The sequence below is a fragment of the Eumetopias jubatus genome, unplaced genomic scaffold, assembly GCF_037043125.1.
Source record: "Eumetopias jubatus isolate StellerSeaLion01/CBP00866 unplaced genomic scaffold, mEumJub1_p1.0 scaffold_4, whole genome shotgun sequence".
Lineage (NCBI taxonomy): Eukaryota > Metazoa > Chordata > Mammalia > Carnivora > Otariidae > Eumetopias > Eumetopias jubatus.
The window spans coordinates 98,887,421-98,901,788 of NW_028274810.1; the positions used below are offsets into that span (position 1 = coordinate 98,887,421).

The window sequence follows — 14,368 nt, forward strand, 5'->3', positions numbered from 1 at the left end:
CGTTAATATACGGAACTTTCATCCTAGAGAAATGTCGTGTATTCACAGTCATAACTAAAGTGACTGTAATATCATCAGTCAAAGAACTAGAGGATTATATTACGTTGGTACTTCTGTTTGTAGCCTAACGGTTTATTTCTTCAGCTGCTGGCCTGTGATAGGAGTGCCTATCCTTTTAAGTCTTTTTTTAAAAATACCTAAGGTTTTGGGAAGGAAAACAAATCATTGTTGAGCCTGCCAGCCCAAAATCCTGCTTAAAGAAGCTTGATATAGAAATATCTCCTAATGAGAATATCAGTGTGTTCATTCAGTCAATAGATGTTTTGGACATCTTCCAGGTTCCAGGTCCTGCTGGGTGCTGGAAACACTAGCGAACAAGCCAGGCGTGGCCTGTGTCTGCTAGAAGGTTACAATAAGCTGCCGGGCTATCAGGCCATCTCATTTTTCCTGATACTGGAGAATGTGAAGCACCATTGAATGAATTTACCATATACTGAGCTTAGCCCTTGAAACCCCCGAATTTTTTATTTTTCTTGTTTTCAAATGTGGATACAGACCTTCACAAGTTGAATCACATATTTGCATGCCTTGGTAAGGGACATTACCTAAATGTGCTTTGGCCTTTTCCTCATGCCTCTCAATCATCAGAGGGGGTGTTGGGTATTGTTCTGAGGGCGCAGCGATCCTCGCTGGCTCTGGAGGTGAATTTGGGAACCTTTGATTTGGCCCCTGGTGCTCCAAAGATTGGCACTCTCCTCTCAGGCATCTGTTCTCTGCCTGCCAGCCATCTCCTGGCTCACGTGGGTCTGTTCTCAGCATCCCTCTCTGTCCACTCTCACTGCTGTCTGCTGTGACGGGGGAAAACAGGCTGCTGGGGGGATCCAGAAAGTCAGGATTATTAAATCAATAACCTAAGACAAAATATATTATTAAATTGTAGACTCCTCCTCTGGGTAGCTGAGTTAACATGCACTTTTCTCACGGTTCAGAGATTTCCTTCTGGTAACTTCAGCTCGCCAGAAGTCTGTCTATATTAAGTTGTTTATATCTGTGTCATGATGAGTAGAACGTGCTGATTTACTGGTGTTTTAAGGATGTCAGAACAAACATGTTATTTCTGTTCATCAAGGTCCAAGGGGATTCTGTTGATACAATCCCTCACTGTTTGGGTTTATCTAGATGTCCCTGAAACCACTACTGAGTATTAATATTTCTTTCAACAGCATAGCTGTTCTGTTCTTGATTCTTTGTCATTATTTATAGGCCCCCTTAGTGATTTGCTGTCCAGACAAAGATTTTTCTCGAAGAGAGCCCTTCTCTCGTTCCTCATTTCTGCAGACCCCTGCTCTTGCTGTCCCCGTTGGTGTTCCCAGCCCCCTGGGCCTGTGCCGTACGGTTAAAGTTGTGCTTGGGGACAGCTGGGGAACCATGGGGGCTGGGGCACTGTGGGGACTGGGGCTGGCTTCCAACAGTCTTTCTTCCCACCACTGCTGTGTCCCTGACTGTTGGCCTTTGTGGAGGATCCAGCAGCTACTTGATCCGCATGCAGTTCTGGTTCCTTCCTCTGGTTCCCTGCCACGTTTCCCCTTTTATACACCGTTCCTCTCTAGAACTTCCTTTACCATACGGGCCTTTCTTCCCTGCAGATTCTGACGGAGCTGGAGCACAGCGGCATTGGAAGAATCAAAGAGCAGAGTGCCCGCATGCTGGGGCACCTGGTCTCCAATGCCCCACGGCTCATCCGCCCCTACATGGAGCCCATTCTGAAGGTAGCTCACAGAAGCTAGAGACACTGGCACTGTCTCTCCGGGTCATCTTATGTCCGCTTCTTTGAGACAGTGGAAGTGTTTCAGTAGATAATTTCTTCGGCCCCAGGCTCAGGGTCAAGGGCCACATCAAGCATTCTCAGAAAGAATAGTGAAAATCTCACCGATTGCAGGAAAGGGCTCTCTTTTTATAAGGGATAAGATACAGTGCTTCAAGCACATCATCAAATGTGCTTGGAAAGGAGAAGTAGGTAGATAGTGGCATAAAATAGTTCCCTCAAAATGAAAAAAATTCGCTTTAAAATCTGAGTATGTTAGAGGCTTGTGAAATCTTTGAAAACTTATGTGAATCTGGCAAATGATCAGATACCATTTGAGAAGGCATGGGAAACATTTTTTAATCATGGTGTTTCTTAGCTTTCTCATATATCTAACTGAGCTCAGTATGGAGAAAAGTTTTAGAATCCACATTCTGGAGAAATTCTGGATTCTCAACTTATCTAGGATTGAAATGGTCTCTCGGGTGAATTTTACTTATGTAAAAGAAAGGTTTCTAGTAGATTCTGTTCTGCATTCGTTTTTATCATACCTTCTTTTCATAGGCTTTAATTTTGAAACTGAAAGATCCAGACCCTGACCCAAACCCAGGTGTGATCAATAATGTCTTGGCTACAATAGGAGAATTGGCTCAGGTAGGGGGACAACTACTTTTTCCATAGGATGGAAAGAATACTGTTTAGTCTCTGAGGAAATCAAAATACTTTGTAATGCCATAATCTCTAACCTTACCTACCACCCTGTTTTTCATTTTGTAGGTTAGTGGCCTAGAAATGAGGAAATGGGTGGATGAACTCTTTATTATCATCATGGACATGCTCCAGGACTCCTCTCTGTTGGCCAAAAGGCAGGTGAGTACTACTCCTCCCAGACTGAGCAGAACAGGCCCCTGGGAGGTCAGGGCCCTTGCCTCTCTTCGTCACTTAGTTAACCCAGAGCTTGGCACATAATAAGTACTCAGAAGTATCTGTTAAGTAAAATGAAGAAAGATCTGGAGCCAGAATTAGCTGTCGTCCTGACCTGGAGTCACTTTCAGTAATCATCAGGGCTGGCCAGTGGCCTTTCCTCTAGATAAAAGAAAATCCAGATTATCTATCAGAGCCCCAGCCCCTAGAGGGAAGGAGAAAGCCTGAGCCTGTGGCTGTAGAGGCAAGTAGAGCTTCAGCACACTCTTCCCCAGGCCTGGCTTCATTTTGTTTGGTCACCGAGTTCATTAGGTGACTAGACTAAAATTAAGAACAATCTTAATTTCCTTTTAAGTCGGATTTCTCCTGTTAATCACTCAGGATGTGGAAGGACTGGGTATTTCCTTTGAGAATGGTGGGGCTCTTCTTTTATTTTTTATTTTTTTTAGGATTTTATTTATTTGACAGAGAGACACAGCGAGAGAGGGAACACAAGCAGGGGGAGTGGGAGAGAGTGAAGCAGGCTTCCCGCCCAGCAGGGAGCCTGATGCGGGGCTCGATCCCAGGATCCTGGGATCATGACCTGAGCCGAGGGCAGACGCTTAACAACTGAGCCACCCAGGCACCCTTCTTTTATCTTTTTATCCAGTGATTGTTGCTTTGGTTGGTGGCCTTGATTTTACACCCAGACTCTCAAGGATTTCTGTAAATGGTTAGTGCCTCTCCTGGAAACTTCTTTTCTTGGAAAAGCCTCTAACACTTTATTACAATCATTAAACAGTACAAACCATGCTTTCTCTTCTCTCTTACTGGCTCAACAAACCACATGATCTGTTGTTTGTCCAGGTGGCTCTGTGGACCCTGGGACAGTTGGTGGCCAGCACTGGCTATGTGGTGGAGCCCTACAGGAAGTACCCCACTTTGCTTGAGGTCCTTCTGAATTTTCTGAAGACTGAGCAGAACCAGGGTACACGGAGAGAGGTAGGGAACATGGCAAACTTGGTTCTTTAAAGACTTTGCTGGAAGAATGGAGAGAGATTGTGGCATTAACACGCTCTGACTGAGTCTTGATTAGATGTCCTATCCTCCGTTTTGTTCTTCTAGCTGGTCATTCAGGTACGAACTGGGTGTCATGGAACGTGAGAGGACTAGTCATGAAACCTGTTGTCGTCAGATGGTGTGATGAATGTTTTCTTTTTCCCCTCCCCTTTCCCACCCAGGCTATCCGTGTGTTAGGGCTTTTGGGGGCCCTGGATCCCTACAAGCACAAAGTAAACATTGGCATGATTGACCAGTCCCGTGACGCTTCTGCTGTCAGCCTGTCTGAATCCAAGTCAAGTCAGGATTCCTGTAAGTTGAGGGGAACCATGAGAGACTCGCCAAGTTCCTACGTCACAAAGCCCCTTGCTAGCTGTGTTTAGAAAGAGCCTTGGGCTGGCTAACAAATTATAGCATATTGGCTCACTTCATGACTTCTGAATGGAAAGTCAAGTTTCCTCTTGAATCACAATAGGGATGCTGCTTCCCGGCGTGTCCAGAGTCCTTACATCTGTCCAGATTCTTTGTCAGGGGTCAATAGGCCAAGTCTGTACCCACCTTTTGGTGCTGATGAGAGAGATGTGAATTATCACCCCATCACTTCTGTTCATCTCTCATTCTTTGTTAGTGCTTCTTTGATGTTTTATATTCTCATGGCACCCAAGGAGGAAGAGGGTAGAATTTATTCTCCCAGTTTTAATTGCTAGGGAAACCCTGAGGCCAGGCTCAGGGGCATAGAGAACCTGGTAGCAGTCAGAATCCAGGGCTCTTTTTTCATCAGCTGTTCTGGCCTTGGAGCCACTCTGCCTTTTGACAAGTAGCCTGAGAGATTGGGTAGGGTATGGGGCTACGGCAGGTTTTTCTAGACTTAACCCATTGTTCATGAGGGCGGGCTTATTTCCGAAACAATGAAAAGTTTAGCAGTGGCTCTCCCAGCCATTCCAGCAAAATGTTATTTTCCCAAAATAATTTGTTTCTATAAGACCAGTGCTCTAACCCCTGAGCTATGAAGTCTTCTCCTCAAAATAATTTGCTTCTAAACTCTATGGATGGAATCCTGTTGCTTCCAGTTCTTCTGTATAGTAGAGAAGCATAGCTCTGACGTTACCTTTCGGACCCAGGGCGGTCAGGAGCAGAGTCTGAGCCCAGTCCCTGCAGGTTTTGTCCTTGCTCGGCATCGCCGGTCCAGTCTCTCGGCTGGTCTAGTTCTTGGCCTCTTCAGTGCACCACTCACCCTCCCCGCACCAAGTCTTTGAGAGCCTCGCTGTTCAGGTCAGCTAGCATTTGCCGCTCCCTCGTCTGAAGTCCGTAGGGGGACCGAGCAGCTGTTGGACAGATGTTAGCCTAATTTGATTCCCTTTACTTTCATTTGGGGAAGTAATTATTTTTATTGATGGTTTCAACTACAAAGTTGTCAACTGTAATGATAAGGAGAGAAGTTAAACATAGCAATTTAAAGAAAACCCATCATGTACCGTGTTAGGCTTTTGTGGTCGGGGTAATAGAACAGCCAAAAGCTCTTGCATTCTTCATGGTGAGAGCCTGTTCATGGGTTCCTAATACAGCCTGTATTCCCCATGAATGCTGAATGACGGTCTGCTGTTTGTTGTTAGCCAGGTTCTGCTCCGAGTCAGAGTCATGGCATGTATAGCTTGTGATTATTGCCATTGTTTTGTTCTAGCCGACTACAGCACCAGCGAGATGCTGGTCAACATGGGCAACCTGCCCCTGGATGAGTTCTACCCCGCTGTGTCCATGGTGGCGCTGATGCGGATCTTCCGAGACCAGTCCCTCTCGCACCATCACACCATGGTTGTCCAGGCCATCACCTTCATCTTCAAGTCCCTGGGCCTCAAGTGTGTGCAGTTCCTGCCGCAGGTCATGCCCACATTCCTCAATGTCATTCGGGTCTGTGACGGGGCCATCCGGGAAGTAAGTAGCTAAAACCCCACCCCTGCTCCTGAGCCCCACTTCCTACCAATGCCCCCTGTTGGCTGTTGGGCCGGGTACCTCCCCTTCCCTAACTCCTAAGCCCTGAGGGTACAGGTTCAGTTTCCTGGGTTATCCCCTCAGAATGGCTAAACGATGACTGTGTGTGTTGGAGGGGGCGGCGTGTACCTAGAGTTCAGTGCAGTTGTCCAATGGAATGTCCCACTTGTGTGAACTTGTTGCTTCCTTGTAATTAGATTGAAGTCCATCATGTCCATCATTTTTAGTGAGGATATTACAGAGGTGACATTGCCTACCTCTTAACCAGATCTTGTAACGTCAGCTTCTCCCATTAGTGTTGATCCTGAGTTTGAGCACGTGGTTAAATTGGTCTCTGTCAGAGCTCTCCATTGTAAGGTGCCTTTTTCTTGAGTCATTAAGTAATCTGGGGGTGATACTTTGAGACTGTGACAGTCCTATTCCCTGACTATCTTTGACCCAGTGACTGAGCAACTGTGGATGATCCTTGCCTGAATCTGTTGTCACACTGGTTGCAAAGTAAGGACTTTCTAGTTCTACCATTTCTTCTCCTTTTAACAGCTGGCCCTTTCCTGTAAGGTAGAAATTTCCCCCTTTCCCTCCCTGTTTCTCCCTTTTGCTCTCTTTTCTTTCTCTAAACTACACAACTGGCAGAGTGGTTCTGTGATTATTTACCTATGCCACTACTTGGCAGCAAACCTCAATAAAACTCAAGGGGGCGCTTTTTTTTTTAAGATTTATTAATTTGAGAGAGAGAGAGAGAAAGAGAGCATGTGTGTGGATGAGCAGGGGAAGGGGCAGAGAGAGAGGGAGAGAGAGAGAATCTCAAGCAGACCCCTGCTGAGCATGGAGCCCTGGCTCAGGGCTTGATCTCAGGACTTTACGATCATGACCTGAGCCGAAATCAAGAGTTGGACGTTCAACTGTCTGAGCCACCCAGGTGTCCCTTGAATTAATTTTTTAATCAGTTTTTTCCTCTGTGATTATATATTCAATTTGATGTACGTTTAGAGTAAATAATATCTTTTTAGAAAGTATATTTTCTAATTTTGTGCCTGGAATACGGAAGTGCAGTTTATGTACTCAACCTCATCGAATTCTTACTAATTCTAATACTAAATTTCCCTAGCTTTTCACTGTAGATAATCATATAGTGTGCAAAAAGAGAAAGTTCTAGTTTTTTGTTTTAATCTGTAAACCAGTTACTACTTTTCCTCATTTGCATTTCTACGACCTGTACTACAATGTTGATTAGACTCTGAAACTGGAGATCTTTAATCTTTTTCCTGATTTCAGTGGGACTGCTGTTAAGAATTCCCCACTAAGTATAATGTTTGCTGCAAGTTTTTGGCAGGTAGCTTTTTAAGGGTTATAAATGTTCCCTTATGGTCTTAATTTGCTAGTTTTTATCATGAACGGGTATTAGATTTATCAAATGCCTTTTATTTGTCTGGTGTGATTCTCATATTTTTTTTCTCTTTCAATGTGTTAATATGTTGAATTACATTGGTACATGTTCTAATGTTGAAATATTTTTGAATTCTTGTTTTAAAACCATTTTGGTTATGATGTATTTTTTGATACATTGACTTTATATCTAATATTTCGTATCAGTTTTGTTTTTTTTTTAAGATTTTTATTTATTTATATGGCAGAGAGTGAGCACAAGCAGGGGGAGCAGCAACAGAGGGGGAGGGAGAAGCAGGCTCCCTGCAGAGCAGGGAGCCCGATGAGGGGCTCGATCCCAGGACCCTGGGATCATGACCTGAGCTGAAGGCAGCCACTTAACTGACTGAGCCACCCAGCCGCCCCTTAATATCAGTTTTTTACATCTACTAATCCTGAGTGGAATTGGTCTGAATATATATATATATATATATTTTTAACTACAGGTTCAAAGATCTGTTTAGCTTTTCTCTTTCTTCTTAAAACAGTTTTGGTCACATTTTTCTAAGAAATTATTCATTTTTTAAAAAGATTTTATTTATTTATTTGAGAGGGAGAGCAAGCATGAGCAGGGGCAGAGGGAGAGGGAGAAGTGGGCTCCCCACCAAGCCGGGAACCCATCGTGGTGCTCGATCCCACAACCCCAGGATCATGACCTGAGCCGAAGGCAGATGCTTAACCAACTGAGCCACCCAGGCATCCCTAAGAAATTATTCATTTTATTTACTTATGCCTATAGATTTGCCTTTTCAGGACATTTCATAGAGTTGGAACCATATGTGGTTTTTCTGTGTCTGGCTTCTTTCACTTAACATAATAATACTTTTGGGGTTCATCATGGATCAGTAGTTCATTCCTTTTTCATAGCTGAATAATAATTTAGTGTCATTATTGCTCAGAGATAGGTGTTTTTAATGTTTCCTATAATTTCTGTTTTCACCATTGAGTTATTTAGAAGTGGATATTTTAATTTGCAGATTTACAGGGTTTCAAATTTCTTTTTTGGGTATCTGTTTCTAACTTAATTGCATTGGGTTTACAATTCTTTGATGTTTGCTGAAACTGCCTTAATAGTCAAATGCTTAATCCATTTTGATGTTTCCTCTGTGCTTGGGAATAGCGGGTATTTGCTGATGTTATGCGCAAAGTTCCATGTGTGTCATTAGATTTGAACTTATTACTTACTGTGTTCAAATTTTTTGTTTTCTTATTAATTTTTTGTTTTCTTCATCTCTTACTGAGAGAAGTGAGATAATCTCCTCTTACAGTGGTGGATTTATTAATTTCTCATAGTTTAGTCTGTTCTGTTTTATATTTTTGGGGGGATATATGATATATCCAATTCTCTTTCTATCCATTCTCCTTTTCTCCCCCCCCCCTTTTTTTTATGCCATTTATTTGTGGAAGAAAGCAGGTCATTTGTCTTACAGAATTTCCCATTCTGGATTTGACTGATTGTATCTTCAAGATATCTTAACTTCTTGTAAACTGATTAGATTTAGAGTCGATTAAATTCAGCTTCCTTCTTCTGGCAAGACATGCTTCATAGGCGGTACTGAATACTGAATACTTCACGTACTAACAACAGTTAGTAAGCAAATCTTTTCTAAATCATCCCAGTTTCTAGTGATGTAAAGGTTAATCAGTGGGCTCAGGTACTGTGATCCTTTGTTCTCTCTCAGCCTTTCTCCTAATCATTTTAGTGTTCATTGAAGATTGTTTTCTAGAAAGACTGGAAAGCTGTGATTTTCTAATTACATTATTCCTAGATTTATTAGTTAGTGATCATCTATAAAGAACTTTATGTTGTCAACTATTCATTCAGTTAATTTAAAGTATAGTTCGTACAGGGAGAGCAGAATAAATGCATGATCCTTTACTTTTATTTATCAGTTTTTCAGAGTAATGAATCAAGTCCCTTGCAACTTCTCAAAGGTGACTCAGGTACTACCCCACAACCCCTACTGTTTTTGGAGTATCATTATCAACTCATGGAGCTATATATAGTATTTTTATTCATTGAAGTCACTGTTCTTTCTCATGATCTAATTATCCTAATCAGCCTGACTGTTGTGTTCTTTTTACATTGGCCAGTGGTCTTAGTCTTTGATTGTTTTTTTTGCTTTCTGGCAAAAAAAAAAATGCTATTCTGAGCTTATCAAGTACATTTCACTCAAGCCTGGGCATGGCCACTTCCAAGGAGTTATGGTTTCTTTAAGTGAGAAATGGTACTTAGAGACTGTAGTTGGTGTGCTGGGGTGCTCATTGCTATTGGCATATTGTTGTTTCTTGGCCATTTCAGTGAACAGAAACAGAAATAAGTAATTTTTAGAAAGAGAAACACAAGTCATGAAGTAATACAGATTTTCCGATGCAAATTTAAGATTTAAGAGTTTTTACTTTAATTTTATACTTGTTTCTCACACTGAAAAACTCGTTACTTGGTTCTGACATTTCTATAATTACTTGCTTTATCTTGCAGAATACATTCCTGCATGTATCTTGTATACATATAAATGGTAAATGACCAGTATTAGTAATAACAGTAAGGTTACTGAATGCAAGTCAAGATTTTTTATGATTTTTTTTTCCCCCTCGTTCTTAGGCTGTGTCCTTTCGGGGATACACACCAAAATACTGTGTTTAAAGTCGCTTGAAATTCGTCTTTGAGTGATTGTGCAACCAACTTGATTTATAATTAAATTTGTTTCTGCTTATTTTCGGTTTCTGGAAATTTCTTTGAGGTGTTCCTAATTTGAGTTTTATTCTAATTATGTAAGACATTAACACAGTTCCAGAGCTGAAACTATAAAATATGTTTTCAGCAAAGTCTAGCTTCTCTCCCCATCCATATTACCGTGTTTCTTCCTATAACGTTTCCCATTGCTGCTATAACAAACCCTCACTAACATCTTGGTTTCAAACAGCACCGATTTATCATCTTACAGCTCTGTAGGTCCTAAGTCTGACAGAGGTCATGCTGAACCAAAATCAGGGTGCTGTTGAGGCACGTTCCTTTCTGGAAGCCCTAGGGGACAGTCCATCTCCCTTATTGTTTCTGGCTTCTAGCGGCTGCCCACATTCCTTGGCCCTCTTTCTCTGCCTTCAGAGTCAGCAACATTGCGTCTCTCTGACCCTTCTTTTGCTGCCAGATTCTTCTTTCTGCCCACTGCCAACCAAGGTTCTCTGCTTTTAAGGAATAATCTCCACATGTCAAAGTCCTGAACCTTAATCACATCTTCAGAAGTCCCCGTTGTCGTGCCGGGTCATTTATTCATGGGATCTAGGGATTAGGGCACAGACATCTTTGGCTTACCATTATTTTGCCTACCACACTTCCCCCCAAGGTAACTATTTGATCATTTTCCAATTTATGTTTTTGCTATTTGTTTTTGAAAATGTGAGGAAATCCATATTCCTCCGCCTTCCTCCCACAGAAGAGAACATAATGTAGACTCTGTTGTGCACTTGCTTCTTTTCACCGTCACAGCAGTGTGTCGTGGAGTTCCTGCCACTGCAGCACCGAGGATGCCTGCATCCCCTGAAAATGCCTACATCTCCTGAGAGGTGATGGCACCCTGCTGTGTCCACAGCTGTTGAACCTGTCCTTGTGGGTGAACGTTTGCGTTTTTTCCATTCTTTTGATACTTAAAATAATCCTGTAACAAAAAGCCTTGTATGTACATCATTTTTACCTTTTTTTTGTACTTGATTGGCCTTGCTTTTCACATTTTTTTATTTTTTTATTTATTTTTTTTGTAATCTCTGGGCCCCATGTGGGGCTCGAACTCACGACCCCAAGATCAAGAGTCACACAGTCCTCTGACTGAGCCAGCCAGGCACCCCCTGATTTTTTCCACTCAAGTCTTTGAGCTCTTTGGAATATGTCCCCCTGTACAGGATGAGGGATGGATTCATTTTATCCTTTTCACCCTTAGATTTTGCCTCACATACCTAACTTTCGTAGCTAATTTAAAAAATTAATCCATATCTCCATCCTTCTCCTGAATAACATACAAAACTTAGAGTGACTGCTCAGACTATCTCCTTCCCTCTTATGTAGTATCACTTTTTCTTTTTCTGCCACCAAGCTAAACATTATCACTGTTTTATGCAAACATACTTGCCATCTCGATTCTCCATGTTCTGTCTCCCACCTCGGGACTTCCTCCTAGGATCATTATCCTTCTATTTCACCCTTTTTTTAAATGTTTATTTAGCTGAGGATACAATTCTGGGTTCTCCTACAACTGTAGATATGATCCCACGCATTCTCATTTCTTTTGTTGTTGAGAAGTCACGATTCCTTTTCACTTCACCTCACTTTTCTCAGTGGCTATTTCAGATCTTCTCATTGTGTTTGTTGCCCCGAAGCTCCACTATTGTGTATCTAGGTATGGATTTCTTTCTCACATCCTGTTTGAAATGTGTGGACTTCCTGAATATGAGGATTCCACCCCTCTGTTTTTTCCTTCCAGAATTTGATTCACATGTAGAGCTCACTCTGTCCTTAATGTCTGTTAGTTTCTTGTCCGTATTTTTCAACTTTATCTCTTGGAGATCCATTCTGGATATGTCTTCACATCCCTTTTCTGTTCACAAATTCCTCAGCTATGTCTTTTTGACCTGTCCTTGAGTTTTTAGTTTCAATTACATTTTTTTAGAATCTAAAGTTATACTAGGTTCTTTCAAATATGCTTAGTATTTTTGGGTGGTATCCTGTTCTTTGCTCATTTTTTAAAATCTCACATTTATTCCTTTAAGCATTTTAAACCGATTTTATATTTTTTATCCAATAATTCCAATATATATAAAATCTGTGATGGGTCTGATCCTGCTATTGATTGTTTCTGCTGAGTCACACTGGCAGTGGTCTATCTTTAGTGTCTTATACTTTTAGATCATGTATCCTATGCAGCTGGGCATTCCCTGAAGCAGTACTAGAAAATCTTCTCTCAGTTTGAAGAGGATTTGTGTTTGCTTCTGTCATGTGGCCCAGGAAAATTTTAAGTTAATTTCTCGGCTTAGAGTTTCTCAGTCCACACGGATAGTCAAAATAACCCCCTAAACTCATGTGAGATTGAGCTGAGATTACAAGCTCTTGGGAGAGACTTTTTTCCTACCTAGACTCCACAGCAAGACTGACAAATGTCTTTGTCTCCTTTTGCCAGTGGACAGATTTGGGGGAAGTTGGGGGTCACCGTTTCTCTTAATACATAGCCCTCTGAAGGTCTGGCTTTCTGTAAAAGGTTTTGGTTCTGATGACACAATAACAGTATTTGTTATTGTTTATCTTTTTTTTTAAGATTTTATTTATTCATGAGAGACAGAGGGAGAGAGAGAGAGAGAAGCAGAGGGAGAAGCAGGCTCCCAAGGAGCAGGGAGCCCGATGTGGGACTCGATCCCAGGACCCTAGGATCATGACCTGAGCCGAAGGCAGACGTTTAACCATCTGAGCCACCCAGCTGCCCCATGTTATTGTTTATCTTTAGGGTTTTCATAGCAGGAGTATCTAACCCACCATGTTTTCAAGAACAAAAAAATGTGTTCTTTTAATATACTAATGTCCCCAGGGGGAAAAAAAGAGAAGAAAAGCTTATGGAAGAATCTAAGGGTGAAGAGATGGAGGGCGCTGCTGGGCTCCTTACTGTGAGGGAGGCACTTGCTGTGGGCATCCGTCCTGTGGCTCCTGCAGATGGCTTAGTACCCCCGGGATTCCCTATTACACCTAATGTGAAATGACAGCAGGGGTTAGGAGGCTCTGTCCTTTCGGTCTCATGGTTTTCCTGACCTCCCTGCCATCCCCAGTGCCCTGCTTCTCCTCCAGCTTCTATTTTCTACCTTCTTTCAGGTTTCACATAACAAAAATTTAGCTAAGAAAACCATTATACTTAGAGTCTCACATCCCTTAATCTCTGGAATGTCCTTTTATAGAGACCATTTCACAAAAAGGGCCAGCAGCGATTCGATAAGGAGGCTCCCAAGCTGTAGGTAGGGATGGCTGTCCTGAGTCAAACCTGTGCCATGTGGTGGGCAGGTTTGAACCACCTTAAAATCCATTGGTATCCTTGTCATTAGAAAATGCATCCACACTCCCTTGGAGCCCAACCCTATATGTCCAGTGAGTCTCACCTCTTCAGGTAGTGAGTCGGTAAGTCTTTTACTTGCTATTTGAAACAACATTTTTTATTTAATCCTAACTTGCCCAAGTTTCTTTTTTTTTTTAAAGATTTTATTTATTTGAGAGAGAGAATGAGAGAGAGCACATGAGAGGGGTTAGGGTCAGAGGGAGAAGCAGACTCCCCACCGAGCAGGGAGCCCGATGCGGAACTTGATCCAGGGACTCCAGGATCATGACCTGAGCCAAAGGCAGTCGCTTAACCAACTGAGCCATCCAGACGCCCTTACTTGCCCAAGTTTTGAAATGCAGATAAGAGTGAAAATATGTCTGTGAATTGTGTAAGATTGATGAATTACAGACCTGTAACCCTGAGACAAATAATACATTATATGTTAATAAAAAAAATAATAAATTTAAAAAAAGTGAAAATATGTACGTTCATTATGCTAAATTGTCTTATTAATGGGAGGAGGCAGAGGCATAGAGAGCTAGAAAAATCTTTTCGGGGAGGGGAGTTTAGAATATGATTTGCTATTGCATATTGACATGTAGCACTATCTGAAGATCACTACAAAATAAAAACCATACCCTAAAGACATCTTTAGCCAGGAAAGTAGCTGGATCGCCTTTACCCAAGCCTTTTTATTCCCACCTTGTTTTAGTGAATGGCATCCCTTCTAACAGCTGCACCGTATCAGCCTGAACAGAATCTCCTTATCCCATCCCTCCCCCAGGTTGCTTACTGTGTTTTAAATTTTTTTTTTAAGATTTTATTTATTTGATAGCACAAGTAGGCAGAGCGGCAGGGAGGGGGAGAGGCAGGCTCTCCACTGAGCAGGGAGCCCGATACGGGGCTCGATCCCAGGAACCTGAGATCATGACCTGAGCCTAAGGCAGATGCTTAACGACTGAGCCACCCAGGCGCCCCTGCTTACTGTTTTGGTGCACAGTTTCTCAGAGATAAACAGTTACCTCATGAATTAAGATCTGATTAATTGAGTTAATTACTACACACGAACCACAATACTCATAATAGTTAGCCGTATTTATTTTAGAAAGTAAGTGGT

The 14,368-nt window shown here is 42.1% G+C and overlaps 1 protein-coding gene across 3 annotated transcripts in view; it reads left to right on the forward strand.

Moving 5' to 3' along the window:
- Positions 1-14,368, forward strand: part of MTOR (mechanistic target of rapamycin kinase) — a 124,111-nt gene that overhangs the window by 23,274 nt on the left and 86,469 nt on the right. For all 3 annotated transcript variants that reach the window (XM_028108223.1, XM_028108225.1, XM_028108224.2), the window contains 6 exons: positions 1,647-1,769; positions 2,369-2,458; positions 2,582-2,674; positions 3,575-3,709; positions 3,949-4,078; positions 5,448-5,698. In XM_028108223.1, coding sequence (XP_027964024.1) covers positions 1,647-1,769; positions 2,369-2,458; positions 2,582-2,674; positions 3,575-3,709; positions 3,949-4,078; positions 5,448-5,698 — 822 coding nt within the window. The remainder of the gene's footprint in view (positions 1-1,646; positions 1,770-2,368; positions 2,459-2,581; positions 2,675-3,574; positions 3,710-3,948; positions 4,079-5,447; positions 5,699-14,368) is intronic.